The sequence below is a fragment of the Bacillus rossius genome, chromosome 1, assembly GCF_032445375.1.
Source record: "Bacillus rossius redtenbacheri isolate Brsri chromosome 1, Brsri_v3, whole genome shotgun sequence".
Taxonomy (NCBI): Eukaryota; Metazoa; Arthropoda; class Insecta; order Phasmatodea; family Bacillidae; genus Bacillus; species Bacillus rossius.
The window spans coordinates 69,474,684-69,492,017 of record NC_086330.1 but is presented as its reverse complement, the minus strand read 5'-3'; the positions used below and the strand labels follow the sequence as shown (position 1 = coordinate 69,492,017).

At 33.8% G+C, this 17,334-nt stretch overlaps 1 protein-coding gene across 2 annotated transcripts in view; it reads left to right on the top strand.

Moving 5' to 3' along the window:
- The first annotated feature begins 995 nt into the window (after positions 1-995).
- The window catches only part of LOC134537335 (lysosomal alpha-mannosidase-like), a 107,378-nt gene continuing 91,039 nt past the window's right edge, over positions 996-17,334 (top strand). For both annotated transcript variants that reach the window (XM_063377673.1, XM_063377663.1), the window contains exons 1-2: positions 996-1,200; positions 9,023-9,125. In XM_063377673.1, the coding sequence (XP_063233743.1) occupies positions 1,114-1,200; positions 9,023-9,125 (190 nt within the window). In that variant the 5' untranslated portion in view covers positions 996-1,113. The remainder of the gene's footprint in view (positions 1,201-9,022; positions 9,126-17,334) is intronic.

The window sequence follows — 17,334 nt, the reverse complement described above, 5'->3', positions numbered from 1 at the left end:
TGTTGGCAGGATTTTTACACAAGGGCTCCTACTTCTTATGCCGGATTCGAGGCAAGCACCACGAAGTCCGTGATGTAATTTTATATACATTAAACATTATAATTAGATTTGTCTTATTCTCGTTACTATTTGTTAAATTATTGGTTATTATTATATAATATTTTTAAGCACAAAAGACAGAAAACCTACTTGTAGCATTCGATTCGCGATGATAGTTAAATCTCAATTATATAAATAATTTTATTAAATAATATTTCAGAAACAGTTTTATATCCATAATTTTAACTTTATTCAGTTTGCTATAGCATGAATACATAAAAGTTGTGTTATTTAAGATTGTAAAAATTGGACCAATAACAAAAGAACTTCTACCATTAACAGCTATATCTTCAAGGTCGGCGCAATGGTTGTATGGGTAAAGGTACTGTTCTACATTGAAAGTATAAGTGTCGTATATTTGAATCTGCCCTACTCAGAGATGTTTTAACTTATTTTAAAAAAATTAACGAAACCTTTTAAGGATAACGTAAAGCGAATTTTACAATGGTACTAGCAAAAACCGAAAACAACTATATAATAGTTACCGAAGAGGATACATTAGCATACTTTAGTACATAACTATTGAAAAATCAGGCAGGATTAAAGACCTAGAAGACGACTGTAACCGAAGATGGTAGACGAGCTCCCGACTGTAGGCATCGAGCGACGGACGCGCCTGAAAATAGGCGAATCCTTTCAAATCGCAAACCGAAACTGATTAATCCACTCATTCGTAGTCCCAAAAGAATAACGTTTGGCTAAAATAATTGGCTAATTCCTACAAATTTTAAGCAAATTAATTAATTAAGTTAGTTCTTTAACTCATGAGTGAAGGTCAAAGAAACAATAACAATTAAGAGATATAAAATAATTTTCTTTATATCAGCAAAAGTGAAGATGGTAGGTATTATCTCCTTATCTTGAAGAGTTTATGTTTGATAGGTGTGCTCCCAGTGGGATAGCTGCTGGACATTGGTCGACGTGGGAGAAGAGCCTGGGTGGTTCACACGGTGATCACAGACTGCTCGTTGGAAGGCAGCAGGAGACTGGCGTGCTGAGGACGTGCGTGCAGCTATGCTAGTTGCCAGTGTGCTCGCGTTTGCCCTGGCGGTCCACGGACTGCCCGCGCCTGCGCAGAACAAGCACAAGTGTGGCTACCAGGTACGCCCTCACTCTTCTCACTACAGTACGCATTTAGATGTGGGCACCTAAGTGTGGGTGGTACTTGGCAACTGGAAGAAACGGGGATTAATAGTCATAAAATATGGTGAAAAATCCTCAAATAGGCATGAAGTCCTCATACACCAGCCGCCAGTAAGCTGCCAATGCCATCTTGGCCACCATCTTGGAAATTCGTAATTGTTGACCTAGAAATTCGGGAAAAATCTAAAAATCTTTTTAAAAATCAGTAATTAATTAACTGATTTATTATATCGGTTTCTGTAATTGGTTCGATCCTTACTCGATGCAAAAATATAATTTAAGGTAAAAAATATATTTATTTTAATTTATGATTGAAGTGACAGGTTGAAAAAAAAAAAGCAATTAAATAACAAATTAAAAAATTTCTACATAAATTCTGCAAGTACAAACAAGGATTACTATCGTTTCTCGATTTATACAGTCTTCTTACAAGGAGAAGCATGCATTGACATGTGTTTTCAGGGCAGATATAGATGCCAGTCGATTAACCAAGCACGTCATCATGGCCAGGCACATCCAGTTGGTTGTCTAGGAACGTCAGATATTTGGGCCAGACACGCAGGACCAGTCGGTTGGTCAGGCTAACATGTAAAGTTGGTGGCCACTGACTAGACTTGCCTGGCCACCAACTGGCATCGGCAGCTTAATGGTGGCTGGCGAAGGACGATTTTATGCCTCTTTTAGGTTTTTTCGCCATATTTTATTGAATAAGTATTTTTTGCCTTAAATAAACTTGTTTGCAAGTATCGAACCAAGGAAAGAAATTAATTTAATCAATAAGTAAATTAATAGGTGAATTTTTGATGAGTTTAGGAATTTTTTTTCCGAATTTCATAGCTTAATAATAACTGATTTTCAAAATAGCGGATTCCAAGATGGTGGACGTGGTGTCATACAAAATGGTCGCCGATATCCTGATCATAGGCAACCAGCGGCGAAACTTCCCAACATAGCTGAATTATCTCGATTGGAAAGCCAACAAGAGTTCAAGCCATCAGGCCTAGTCCCATAAGTAAATATATTGCACCAGCTTTCCCTATTTCACATTAATCACTGTCATAAAATTTTCTGAAAATTAATTATTTTATTCTAAAGCGCTTTCGTAGACTTCAGAGGAAGAGGAAATACTTTATTTTGTTTTGCAGTAAGAAATTGCTCTTTGCCAGTTCAGACAAATATTTAATATCTTAGCGTAAAGACGAAAAAAAATTTACAGATAATTAAATCCAAACAATGCAATTGGCTACATTTTCATAACAGCAATACTTTATTGCCGATAATCTATTAGCGTTATAATCATCAGCTACGTATAAAATTTTGCAAAGTATTAAACTGAATTTAAATAGTAAGAGTATCCTAATTATATTGAAAATCGTAAAAAATAATAATATTTTTAAAATCTTATTTTTTTTGGAATGAATTGTCAGTAGTAGGATAACTAGAAGTCTGGTGACCATTAATTCTTATGGAACTATGGCTTGTTAGCTTAATTATTTGTGGCTTGCCAAACGTGTGGATTCGGTCATGTTAAGATGTGTCCGCCACTCGTTGCCACAATATGTATATTTTTTTAATTTGCGAATATTTGATTTACTTTTCAATTTTATACAAATGCAGGTAAAACAATTATTGTAAATGTATTGTATTATTGTATGTAGCCAGTTTTCCTCAGTTCTTTGAGTATGGAGACTTTTTCGTTGTTGTGCGAATAGTTTACTGCCCTAAGCTAAGCCATCAGTAGTCTCAGACGATGGACCAAAATGTTAGGATCTTCCCATGACGTGTAATCAATCTCTTCTGCTGCCATCATCTTCCTGAAATGTTTATTATTAATATTTTTAATATGTTTTCTGTTTTAACACCCGCTTCAAAGTCACTGCCGTCATCGTCTAAGTGATCATCACAAGATTGATCAGAATAATTTATTTTAACGCGACGTTTCTGACAGTTTTGTCTCAGCGCCTTATCACAGTATTCAATCAAATTCAGGTACTTCATTACAATCTTCGATCTTATCAGCCTCAGATGCTTCATTACAGTCTTCGACCTTGGCAGCCTCAAATGTTTTATCACAGTCTTCGATCTTATCAGGTGGTTCTATATTATTCAGAATTTCGTGAAGGTGACTTGAATATGGTGTAAATATTTATAGGTAGATTTCAAAGAAATACTACCTATTGTAGCCATTACCATGGTGCGACTTCCGGAAAATATATAGTTTTTCGTTTTATGGTCCATAGACATTAAAACCATTGTCAACTCAAAAGTTATATCAATTTTGTGGACACGATAATTGTCGCAATTTTCCACAAATCACTTACAGATAGCTACATAAAATCTAGAAGTGGAAAATCTCGATTTAATTCGTTAATGGGCAATATCGGACCAAAGGCGTAGAAATGGGGAAGGTTTTTTGAAAAACAGAAGAAATTCTGTAACTCTCATAATGGAAATTATCACATATGTTTGAACGTATTATAACTCATAGATTAATACCAAAAATCTTTGGTCTGAAAAAGTTTTTGATATGACCAACTATAACCTCAAGGGGTTGAAAAATCAAAAGATTGGAGGGGGGGAATTCATAACTCCCTTCGTAGGCACAATATCGAATAAGAACATATTATGTATTAATTATTAAGTTTTATCTAAAATTTTGTGTGAATCCATTTTTGATTAGACGTACTATTACTGAAAGGGGTTGAAAAAATTAGGAGTACAATTTAAAAAAAATTCAAACTCCCTTAGTAGGTACGCTATCAAATCCGTTCAATTTTTTTTAAATCTTATAATTTTTATCTAAAACTTGTGTCTGAAACAATTTTTGATGAGACGAATCATTTTTCAGGAGGTTGAAAAAATAAAGCGGTATAAATTTTAAAAAATTAATAATTTACGTACCATGTGCACTGATAAATCCTTTTAATTTTATTATACAACCTTAAATTATTACCCATAACTTTCATCTGAAATAATTTTTTAGCCAAACAACCATTACTGCAAGAGGTAGAATAACAAGGGTTGGAGGACAAAAAAAAATTATAACTCCCTTCATAGGCAAAACATCTAATTCATAAAAATTATGTATTAATCTTATAATTTTCATCTAAAACATTTGTCTGAAACTATTTTTGATTAGACAAACCATTGCTGCAAGTGACTGATAAAATGAGGGGTTTAATTTTAAAAACATTCATAACTCACTTAGTAGGAACGCTATAAAATCCGTTCGAATTGTTCGTAAATCTTATATAAAGATTTATCGAAATCTTTTTTATGAAACAAATGTTAATAATACAAAACATTACTGCAATGTGTTGAAAAAACATATTTATGAAATAAGAAAATAAAACCATCCTTATATGTACTCTTTTAAATTAATGTTTATTTTTATTTACTTTTTTTAAATATTGTTGAAAACTTTTTTTAAGTAAATTTTATATAACCAATTATTACTGCAAGGGATGAAAATAACAAAAATAGAAAGACAAAAATGTCATTACATTTTTTTAAATAGATATGCTATCAAATCAATTAATATTTATTGTAAACCTCCTGAACTCAATGTGAATCTTTTGGCTAAAACAAATTTGATGAAACGTACTATTACAGTAAAAACTGGGGTTGAAAAAAATAGATATAACTTCCTTAGTATCAAATTTTTCAGCATTTATAAATAACCATTTTAATATTACCTTAAACCTTTGTCAAAAAAATATTTTATACTACCATGTATTAGTGCAGGGGATGAAAAATATTGAAAAATAATGAAAATATATATTGAAAAATAATTGCATTACTACCTCAGTAGGCATAATATGAAATTCGTTAAAACATTCAATTCTGGGTGTATTAGGTTAAAAACATTCAAAATATTTTCACTGCATGGAATATGAGAAAATGTCCAATCGATCATGTTTTGAATATTGGCGAACATAAAGCTTGTTATGTACATTAAGTCCTTAAAATGTTCTAGGAGTTTATAAAAGTTTCCAACACATTTCCAGAAGAAAAATGAATACTTAGAAACGTACCTACGCCTGTAGATTGTGCGAAATGTGATATTTCTTCATTTCCTATTAACATTCTTTTTGTTTCGTTAGTTTTTCAATTTTAAATAATTATCGTGATCTGGGGTGGTATTGTTAGCAGTAATATTTTCATATTCTTCAAAATCGTTATAGTCGTCTAATATTTAGTCCTCATTTCTCTTCCTTTATGTTGTAGACCCGTCCTGTTATCAGTAATCAGCTTAGTTGTACAAATCTTTCGATCTTTATTTAAGAAATATCTTCGATCCAACCTAAATGGTTTTTGACAAGGACCTAATTTACACTCAGTCTTCTTATGACGTTTAGCATTTTTTCTCAAGGTAAACTTCTTGCTGCAGTAACTACAGCGATACAGCTGCAGGCAACGATCCGGAATCTGTATTATTATCTCTGACTGTGGCCAGATGCATACCAAAATTTTATTTATAAATAAAATACTTAAATACAAATTTCAGTAAACCATCAAGAGAGTTTATTTTTCCTTTTGGAAAGATTCATGACCAAATTGTTCTGCGTTTCACCAACAGATGTCACCACATGTTGTGATGAGGTTAATATGATTTATTTTTAAGTGGGATGCTGGATGCTCGCTCACTCACGATCGTAAGAGAAGGAGAGTTTCGCTAGTTCTCTAGGGTAAGGAGAACCGTCTTGCATGGCAGTGTTTTTCAGCTTGTTACTATAGAAATCGTCTGAGTAATTAATTTTTTGTCTAAATTCCACCTAATAAAAATATTTTGAGTGCTGATTTTGTAACTGAAATTCACCAATCAAACGAAACTCTGAATAAAATTGCATATCTCATTACAAATAGATAACGCATGCAGTGATTGTTTTCTTATAAATAACTAGAAGCACATGGAAAAAAACCAACAAAATATTGACAAGAATAAGCATGAGTACACGGAGAAAACTATGTACATTTTACAAAATCCAACTTCGTGAATGTTTCTGCTGTTGAGGACAGTAAAATCTTAAAAACAATACAAAACAAATACTGGCTTGCGCTAGTACTCTATCCTCACTGAACCTAGCAGTATTTCTTAAGCTGACACAAGTTGGTTCGGCAAGGATAAATGATTCTGTCGCTCGACCTCAAGAACCTCATAGTCATATATTGGGTGAAATCGTTATAATTTGCTGGAACCAGTACCTTTGGTCAGCCTAGTTGAGTACTCCGTGTTGTTAACTGTGCGATCGGCAATCACGGACTTCCTTCCGCGAAGAGTCTTTCTCTCGTACAGTAGATATTTGTCGAAATTTTGTGGAGTCTAAGTCACTACCACTATATAAGGATTCGGCTTCTTGTAGTGCCTATAAAAATTATGATAAGTTTCTAATTTATTCTAACCTTTGTGAAGTCCTTGCACTCTAAAAATGTTTTGTACTTTTACAAGGATAGTCCTTGGAAACTCTGTCGTCAACGAGATCACTTGTACAATTGCTAGGCAAGGTTTGTAATATATGCAATTTTACAAAGCTCTACCTTAAAGTTTTACAAGTGATATCGTTGGCAACATGGTTTACAAAGATTTTACTTGCAAAAAGTACAAAAAAAATAACATTGTGGTTTTCCTACATTTTGAGGGAACTTCGGACGTTCGACATGTAATTTCTTCAGCATGTTATTCAATTCAGTTGCTAAATTCGTTAATTCAAATAAATCTTCTTTGGCATCCATTCGGTATCTTGATATTGGTTGAAGATAAACTAATATTGTCACATAGTTTTCGTGTATAAATGATGGATCGTCGAAATTAACTTATTGTCTATTGTAAGTTCTTATTCTGACTATCGTTCCATTCGAAGGTATGCTGTAGATAATCCTGGACTACGAAACTTCTCACCTCATGTAAAACATAAGTTGATCACCCTGAGCTCAAAACTAACAGTTTTCTGACCAACACCATTCTCGTTATAATTTTGTACTAGTTCACAACTCATGTAATTATGCAAATATGAAACATGCATTTAATGTATGAAAAAACCATTGAAATAGCGATAAAAACACTTAAACGTACTGTAATGATCCAAAGACAAAATAATAAATATATTATTTATTGACCCTAATGCATTGTTCTTTGAAGGATTTATACTACTTTTGATTGTTTGAGGTATAAATTATTTCATTTTAGATTTTTCCAAAGTTTTTTGCTCTTTTAATCCATATCATGTCACGTAATGATTTTATAAAATTGTTCTCTATCGGTTCCCTATTTGAACTTTGCATTTTTCTCAGACCCGCATAAAATTAAAAAAAAATATCTTCAAAGATTATCGTCAAGTACTTCCCAGTCTCTCCACAATAAAGTCAAAAGATTTCGATTTTTTTTTGAAACTATCAAATAAAAAATTTAAAAATTAGTTCACAAACTTCTGTGCTTTTTATTATTCCGCATATAAAATTATGCACTGAATTTTTGTAAGTTACATTTGTTGCATTTTTAAAAATTAAAACACGTTGAACAGTTCAAAACTATGCCAGCCAAAACCGTTTTATTAAGTGCCAATTCACTGGTTTTCTTTACAAAATGGAATGCTGCTTTCTTTCAAATATATTTACAATTTTAATAACCTAATGAAAACAGCATTTGAGAAACCCTAAAATTTTCACATAATATATTTTTCACAAAAAATTTAAAACATGGCTTAACGATCAGAGTATTTGTCGTGTCATTTAGTCCACTATATTGTGCTCTTGTTTGCCTGGCTATACCGTCCAAAACCAAACAAAAATTAATAAATTAGGAAGCTAAGAAGAAAACAATTTTACTATTAGGCAGCCATTTTCATTACTGCACTGCAAATCATAATTAGAAGAAATTTACTATTAGATTTTTTATGTCAGATTGAGTTAGTTAAGACAAATTTTTTTCTTTCGAATTACACATAATGAGCTCTTCCACCGAAAAATCGGTAGATGTTAAACTTAAGCTTTCATCAAGAAAATCGGAAAAATTTAACGTAAAATGATAACTTTATGCAGCCAGGAAGTTCATTTAATAGTTCAATGCATAAAGCTGTTTTCTTGTTTTACTTTATGATGACATTTGTAAAGTTCTTCAATCCATTTCGTTGCCCAGTTTATAGTTTAGATTTGTTAAATCAATGTCTGGATCAAAACAAGCCCATCCAGTTTAGTAAGACACGTGATTTTTTTATTTACCGATGTATTACAGGTTAGCATTAAATAAATCGCAAAATGTTAAAAATTATAGCTCAAGCCAGTAAATATTACCTCAGATATCTCAAATAGTAAGCAGACAGGTTGTTCCGTGGTCTTTTTTCTCATGGGCCATTCACTTAACCAGCAAATGTTATTTCTAAGACCAAAAAAACGACGAAATTCTGCTGAAAGTATGATTACTTATCTTGCTTACTGCACAACGGCGCCACCAGTTTTACGAGGCGATTGCAATGCCATCTCGTCTCAGGAGGCCTTACTAGTATTCTTAGATGAAAAGAAGATATATTTTGGCTTGCTGACTTATATTCACGAGACGTTAAGTATAAAAAAAAATAATTTACCAATTCAACATCATATAATATGTTTACAATACCATGTTAATTTCTTACGTTCTACTGATGCAGAATGTCGAAGGCCAGGGTCATACATACATTCTATGTTTCAACATTACTGTTTCTACCCCGACTTGACACGTGTATGTAACCTGACGTGTGCGCACCTTCAGGGGAGATCGCTGAGGTTGTGTTTCTTCTGGCTGCAGTCGTGCCCGGAGACGAAGCCAGGCTTCCTGAACGTGCACCTGGTGCCTCACTCGCACGATGACGTCGGCTGGCTCAAGACGGTGGACCAGTACTACTACGGCAGTGAGTTCAAGTTCTGTCTTGTTGTAAACAGATACCGCTGGAAATAATTTTTGTGTCGGATCTCTCAATCAGGAAATGAAAAATTGTATCCTTATATGCGATACACTTGACTAGGCGAAATAAAAGATTGTTGAAATTAAGTAATTTATTGTTTTAACATCTAGAGAATGTAATTTTTTAATAACATAATTTAAAATTGCAACATATTTAATCTTACAAATTTTGACATGATAAGTTGTGAAGTCTGCTAAGAGTTTTGTGGTATCCTATTTCGGAGTATAACAGAGGATTTTCATTTTTCAGTGGTCTCGTTAAAAAAATTCTTATTTAACTACATATTTTCTTACTTACTGTCAGCCTTAACACCAATTAGTTCAGAAGGGCATAATTGGGTTGGTTTTCATTTCGTGTTGTGTTCATAGATGCATAATAATTGTTATGATTGCAAGGCTCAGTTGTGTACAGAGAATGATCCCATTCTTTCATCCACGTGGCCATTTCCAGTATGCCAAATGTGCACATTTGCATCTACAGGACATGCTAGGTCTAGAAAGAAAAATATACTCCAATGATTTTGAACAATTTTCCCACAAAGGGTACTCAACTATCAGAAGAAATAACTCCTTTTAGACAGGAGTATGGTCTGACATCACTATTAAAAATACTTAGATGTGTAGCATAATGAACGGGCCTTAACTATCAAATTCTTTATTATTTATAATAAATATATTTGACTTTGTATGACTCGAAAGTACTTAGACTCGTTCTGATGTATTTATAGGATAATAACAAAAGGACGAATCATTTAGTTTAATTTGTGGGCGCCAACAACTTCTACGAAGTTGTAATACTGAATAAACGTTACAATTACTTATATTTTAATTCATTTGTACTACACAAAATTAATTAAAATTTCTTTTATTGTGGTCCGGTCTATTCAGTGGGTAGAGTTGGGTATGTCGTGGAAAAATTCGTAAAACCTTGGATTAGCTTATATACAACGATTTTGTGAACTTTAACTCAAGTTGTTCATAATTTCAGCAATCTGGTAGTGTGTAAATATTTAGCAAGGGATTTCAAGTGATATTAATTTATTCCCGAGTGTCAGTTTTTGCAAGCTAGTAAATGTTGTGCCATTCCTTAATCAATAAATAACCGACTTGTTAGGATAGTTCCGTGGTAACGAACTATACGTTACTAGGCTTGTCTTCTTTCAACCAGGACCTCAGCAATGAATCTTCTGCGTCTTCATCCTTGGCACACCCTTCGCTGTCTTGTATCTTCGTCCTGGGAACGCCTAGTAGCAATTAGTCGTCTTCGTCCTGGGAACGCCTTTCGTTGTTTCCAAGCCTTCGTCCTGCAAACGCCTCTAGATGACCATCTTCGTCCTGGTAACGCCTCTCGTTGATCGTCTTCGTCCTGGGAACGCCTATCGTTGATCGTCTTCGTCCTGGGAACGCCTCTCGTTGATCGTCTTCGCCCTGGGAACGCCTCTTGTCGTTTCCGTATGGTCTCGTTCAGTTGACTATTATAAATATTTCTTTCTTCGTCCTGGGAACGCCTTAATATGATTTCAGATCTTCGTAGTTTATACTTGTAGTCTTCATCCTGGGATCGCCTTGTAGTACTCAAATCTTCTTATAAATAATAATTCTTCTTTATTTCAATAACTCTCTTCAAATCATTAATATTATTATTGTTTACTATCATTTCTTATAATTCTTCAAAATATTTCAATAGTTATAAGTTCAATTTCTGCAGTCATAAAATGTCATGTCGTTCCTATACGAAGTTCCTATATAAATTCCCCATTCCTTTTCTCTATTCCTTCCAAACAAACTTTTATTTGCTAGCAATAATTTTTGTTAAATCTTTTCCACCAATACCAGATTGCTTTACAAAATATTCGTCATATAATATTAAATGTGAACTGTGAAAACACCATTCTTAATCGTTCAACAAAATATATCATTACTTGAGCAAAGAAGTTTTACATTCAAAGATATAAATACAAATTACTGATTTATGGTTCATAGAGAAATAAAATGTGTACTGAAGTGAAATTATAAATATGCTACAACAATTTTGTTCATCCATCTTGTTATATGAAATTAACAAGTTCAACCTTTATAGAATGCCCCTCCGAAGAATGTCTACATTGTGTATGGTGACACTATACACTGGAGGTATTCTTCCAATAACAATAATACACTATGGACAAAATTACACTTGAACACATATCATAGTTAAATATTTACAAGAATTACATACAATTCACACTCAAAGAATAAAACAACAAAACAATTCTCCATTTAATATGTACATGGTTTCTATTTTAAACATAGTTAAACAATTGTATCATAATTTTGTTTTGTTTTGTACTTAGTAACTCCATTAATCTTTCACGTTATACAAATATTATGTATTCATATCATTAGTGCGTGGGTAAATAAGACAAACTTTCAAATAAACTTTGCCCCTCCAAACTTTAATTAATGGTATGTTTTTCAATAAGTCTGAAACTTTAATTCTCTATCATATTAGGGTCTTTATAAATTCTTAATTGGGTTACATTGTAATGACCTATGATTTTCCCTGTGTCAATATCTGCTAATTCGTAACAATTTTCTCTTATAACCTTAGTAATGCGATAAGGACCTTCATATAATAAGAAAAGTTTCTTTGTAACTAATTCCCAAAATTGACTACTGTAATTAGTTCTCTTTAGTACTAAATCGCCGCAAGAGAAATTAATTTTGGTTGTAGATTTCATTCCTCTTCTGCGCGCGTCGGCGGCAGCTATTAAACGAGCTTTTACTTTATTTTGATTTTCCTTCCGTGTTTCTTCCTCCTTAATTTCATTTTTAGGTTGGTATGATTTATTTAATCCAGGTTTGTCAGAAAATTTTTCCTTATGTAATGATAAGACTTCAAATAAAGGTCCTTTTAATTTTTCGTCATTTAACGAGTTACCTACTGTAGCATTCTTCAAATCTGATTCTGAAGCTATTGAATCATTAATGTTACTACAACATGTTTGTTCTTTCCTTCTTTCCTTCTTTAACGTACATAAACAATGATCAGTAAATTTCCAATTTTCCGCATAGGTTGATGACGATCCGTCGTCATTAGTAGTAACTAGACATCTTCTAAAATCTAATATAACATTGAATTTTGTTAGGAAATCAATACCTAGAATAATGAGTTTCGACAATCCATTAACAATTAGTACTGGTACTAACTTAGTTGTTCCAAGTCCATTCACTTCTAATAATGTATGTTTGTTGATGATCGGGCTAACTTTAGTCGTCACACCTAAGTCCTTAAATTTGGTACTGGCAGAATAGGTAATTTTACTCCTGTACTTTTAATCATCTCGACGCAGTCAGAACTGATGCAAGAAATTTCAGCCCCACTGTCTAACAATACTGGTACTTTTACTCCGTTTATCATTAAAGTGATTTCAGGACATAAAGCTTCTTTGTCGTTAATCGTGGTTTCTTCATTTGTTTCATCGCTTAAAAATTCCCTGTCGTTGTTATTTAAAATTATAGTGTGTAATTGTTTAATATTGCTTCTCATAGACATATTCATCGTTTTCCCGCTATAGTTATTTTCGACTCCATTCTCTAGTTTTGGGTTAGACGTTAGGAGTCTATCCTCTCTAACCCTACTTAGTTTAACTGTTGCGCATTTTGGTTAGCTTCTTGCGAATGCCATATCGCGTTTGGATTAAACTCACGGTTGTTAAAACTCATTACATTACTTCCTCCTTGTCCGTTCGTATGTGTTGAATTTTCAAACATAAGTTTCGTGTTTGGTCTCCATTCTAGTGTTTTAACGACATTACATGCGACTTGGTCCCTTGGTTTGTTTACTTGTGTCGGAAATCTAGTATTTGTCTGTTCCTGTGACGTATTTTCAACTGTATTCGCATTTTGTGTCATCTGTGTCACCGCCCCTCCTGCGTTCTGTGTGTTTTTACAATAGTCGTCATTCCTTCTCCAATTTCCCTTCATTTGTGGTCTTGAAAATTTATAACTCCTATTTGATTCCTGATAATTATTTCTATTATAATTCTGGTTCCCATATTTCCAAAAATTCCTCCTATTGTATTGGTTTCTGTCATACCAGTTTCGTTTATAATTATCGAATCCCAATGTGTTAACTCGCGGTGGTCTCTGTTCTCCTGTATTTTCAAATTTTCTTTGGTGCCAATTTGAATACAGAGGTACATTCGGTTTAATATTGTTACGATTTTCATTTGGTTCTCTACGTTCGTATGTTTCCCTGTTCGTCGTCGTTCTCTCCAACTTTTAGAGTTTGTCATACACTAATAGTTGTTCCTTGAATTCTACAATATTTGAAAATTGTCTACCCGCAAACTGTAATTGATATTTAATAGGTAGTTGCGATAATATTAGCGCAACGAATTCAGCATCCTCCATTCTACAATCTAAATACCTGGTTCGTTCGTACATTTCACTAACATGTGCTTCTAAACTTTTATTTTTCTTTTCGAATTTTTCGGCATGTAACTGGATTCTTAGATTACTCTGAACTCTAGTATTCCAAAATTGTTGTGTGAATAATTTTCTAAATATTTCATACTCAGTAACAGTATCTTGTAACATTTCCCACCAAAAGAAAGCTGTATTCTTTAAACAATGACTCACACATTTCAACTTATCTGCTTCGTTTAGTGCGAAAGTTTTGCAATATTCCTCGAATGCTCTCAAAAATCGGATAGGATTTTCAGTGCTAATTCCGGAATAAGTTGGTATGCTGTCTAACCATTTCTTAGCTGGATGATGTAAAGCTAATATGGGATCTGTTATAGCTGTTTGCATGATGCTATTATTCGTATCTGAACCTCGAATAATTCCTGCGGAATTAGTTAAATTAATAGTTTCCGGTATTGTAGTCTGTGAATGTACTACTTCTACTTCTCTATGATTTCTGACGGTATTTCGCAACTGCATTTCTTTTTCTATTTCACCGATTCTTCCTTATACTCCCTCAAATCTCACTTCATTTCGTCTGTTGGTTATGTCTAATTTTTCCTCGACTATATTTACCGCGATATTTTGACATTTACTTTCACATTCTTTCAATTTTTCGTCTACTTTCTCTTCTACTTTAGATAAATCCCCTTCTATTCCTTCTAACCTATCACATACTATAGAAAATTTTCTTTCTGTGTCCGTTACCATTCTATTCATGGCTGTATTAATATGCCTAATATTTTCTAATAGTTCCTGATTATATTGTTTACGTTTCTCCTCCTCTTCGCGCTTTTCCTGTCTACGTTTTTCCTCCGCTTCGCGTTCTTTTCGTTCCCATTTCTCCTCCGCTTCGCGCTTTTCCTGTCTACGTTTTTCCTCCGCTTCGCGTCTTTTCGTTCCCATTTCTCCTCCGCTTCGCGCTTTTCCTGTCTACGTTTTTCCTCCGCTTCGCGTATGAACATAAATATTTGTTCAATTTCTGACATGTTAGTTTCCCTTACTCTCGTATCTACTTCGCCTATTTGCGGTGTTGGTACGTCGCCCTGTCTGATGTTACTGTCTATTTCAATTTGATCTGTGTTTTCAGATGGATCTGTTTCTGATGTAGCCCTTGAGTTATTTCCCCTCAAGAAATAAGTGTTCCTGTTTTCTTCTGACATCATGTATGTGGTATCTCTAAACTTGAGTTAAATTTTCCAGTTTGTTGTAGTCAATATACTTCGTGCTAATCCTTTGATTTATAGCCCCACGTTGGGCGCCAATCTGAACGGGCCTTAACTATCAAATTCTTTATTATTTATAATAAATATATTTGACTTTGTAAGACTCGAAAGTACTTAGACTCGTTCTGATGTATTTATAGGATAAGAACAAAAGGACGAATCATTTAGTTTAATTTGTGGGCGCCTACAACTTCTACGAAGTTGTAATACTGAATAAACGTTACAATTACTTATATTTTAATTAATTTGTACTACATACCATTAACTAAAATTTCTTTTATTGTGGTCCGGACTATTCAGTGGGTAGAGTTGGGTATGTCGTGGAAAAATTCGTAAAACCTTGGATTAGCTTATATACAACGATTTTGTGAACTTTAACTCAAGTTGTTCATAATTTCAGCAATCTGGTAGTGTGTAAATATTTAGCAAGGGATTTCAAGTGATATTAATTTATTCCCGAGTGTCAGTTTTTGCAAGCTAGTAAATGTTGTGCCATTCCTTAATCAATAAATAACCGACCTGTTAGGATAGTTCAGGGGCGTAGCCAGGGGGGGGTTTTAGGGGTTCAAACCCCCCCCTTAGCACCAAATCTTTAATTAATTTCTTATTCATCACTCAAACAAATTTCATATTAAATTAATAAAAAAAAATTACCATTACAATATTTAAATTTAAGTACCCAAAACTGCTAAAATAGCACTATTTTACACATTAAAATCCAAATTTTCCCGGTGGAGGACCCCCGGACCCCCCGCTTTGATACGGGGGGGGGGGGGGGGTGAGAGGCCATGCTTCTTAACACCCCCCATACACAAATCCTGGCTACGCCACTGGGATAGTTCCGTGGTAACGAACTATACGTTACTAGGTTTGTCTTCTTTCAACCAGGACCTCAGCAATGAATCTTCTGCGTCTTCATCCTTGGCACACCCTTCGCTGTCTTGTATCTTCGTCCTGGGAACGCCTAGTAGCAATTAGTCGTCTTCGTCCTGGGAACGCCTTTCGTTGTTTCCAAGCCTTCGTCCTGGAAACGCCTCTAGATGACCATCTTCGTCCTGGGAACGCCTCTCGTTGATCGTCTTCGTCCTGGGAACGCCTATCGTTGATCGTCTTCGTCCTGGGAACGCCTCTCGTTGATCGTCTTCGTCCTGGGAACGCCTCTTGTCGTTTCCGTATGGTCTCGTACAGTTGACTATTATAAATATTTCTTTGTTCGTCCTGGGAACGCCTTAATAGATTTCAGATCTTCGTAGTTTATACTTGTAGTCTTAATCCTGGGATCGCCTTGTAGTACTCAAATCTTCTTATAAATAATAATTCTTCTTTATTTCAATAACTCTTTTCAAATCATTAATATTATTATTGTTTACTATCATTTCTTATAATTCTTCAAAATATTTCAATAGTTATAAGTTCAATTTCTGCAGTCATAAAATGTCATGTCTTTCCTATACGAAGTTCCTATATCAATTCCCCATTCCTTTTCTCAATTCCTTCCAAACAAACTTTTATTTGCTAGCAATAATTTTTGTTAAATCTTTTCCACCAATACCAGATTGCTTTACAAAATATTCGTCATATAATATTAAATGTGAACTGTGAAAACACCATTCTTATTCGTTCAACAAAATATATCATTACTTGAGCAAAGAAGTTTTACATTCAAAGATATAAATACAAATTACTGATTTATGGTTCATAGAGAAATAAAATGTGTACTGAAGTGAAATTATAAATATGCTACAACAATTTTGTTCATACATCTTGTTATATGAAATTAACAATTTCAACCTTTATAATAAAGAACAGTGGAGGCCTGACTCAAGGTAAAGGGCTAACTGATTCTACACTGGCCAAAGTGTTAAGTGCAGCTGGAACAAGCAATGCTATATGCTCCTCACTAGAATAATTTATTGGACTCATTTTTTCTTCAGGAGAACAACATGTAGTTCTACGATTGTCATGCCAATGCAATAACAAAGACAGGAAAAAAATGTGCATTTGGTTTTAAGAAGACCATCCTTCCCCACAAAGAGAAGAACTCTATGGTTGTCAACTGGGATTGTTGGAAACATTGATGTAAACTATTATCAAGCACAGGAGGTTGGTACTCAACTTTTGGCCAAAATATATGGACATAACTTCGGGGAAGTAAAGATATTACTCAAAGACAAAGATATATCTCTTAGGCAATAACCAGCACTATCAAAAGGCATAATGAGACAGTAGCAGTCAACCAATTACTGCAATTTCAGAGGATTGTGACTGCAAAAAAGAGCGATAAATAGCTAAAAAATTTATTGGAGTACAAGTTATATCTGTTGCCACAAGCTCTTTTCAAAGAAGGCTGCACGCGAACAACTAATAAAGCATCTCTTTGTAATGTTTTGCCTATTAGTGAAACAATCATGCCATAGTTATATATGGTGGAGTTCTTCTGCACTGTGTTAAATGGCAAGTTGGATCCTCTTTTTCCAGCGT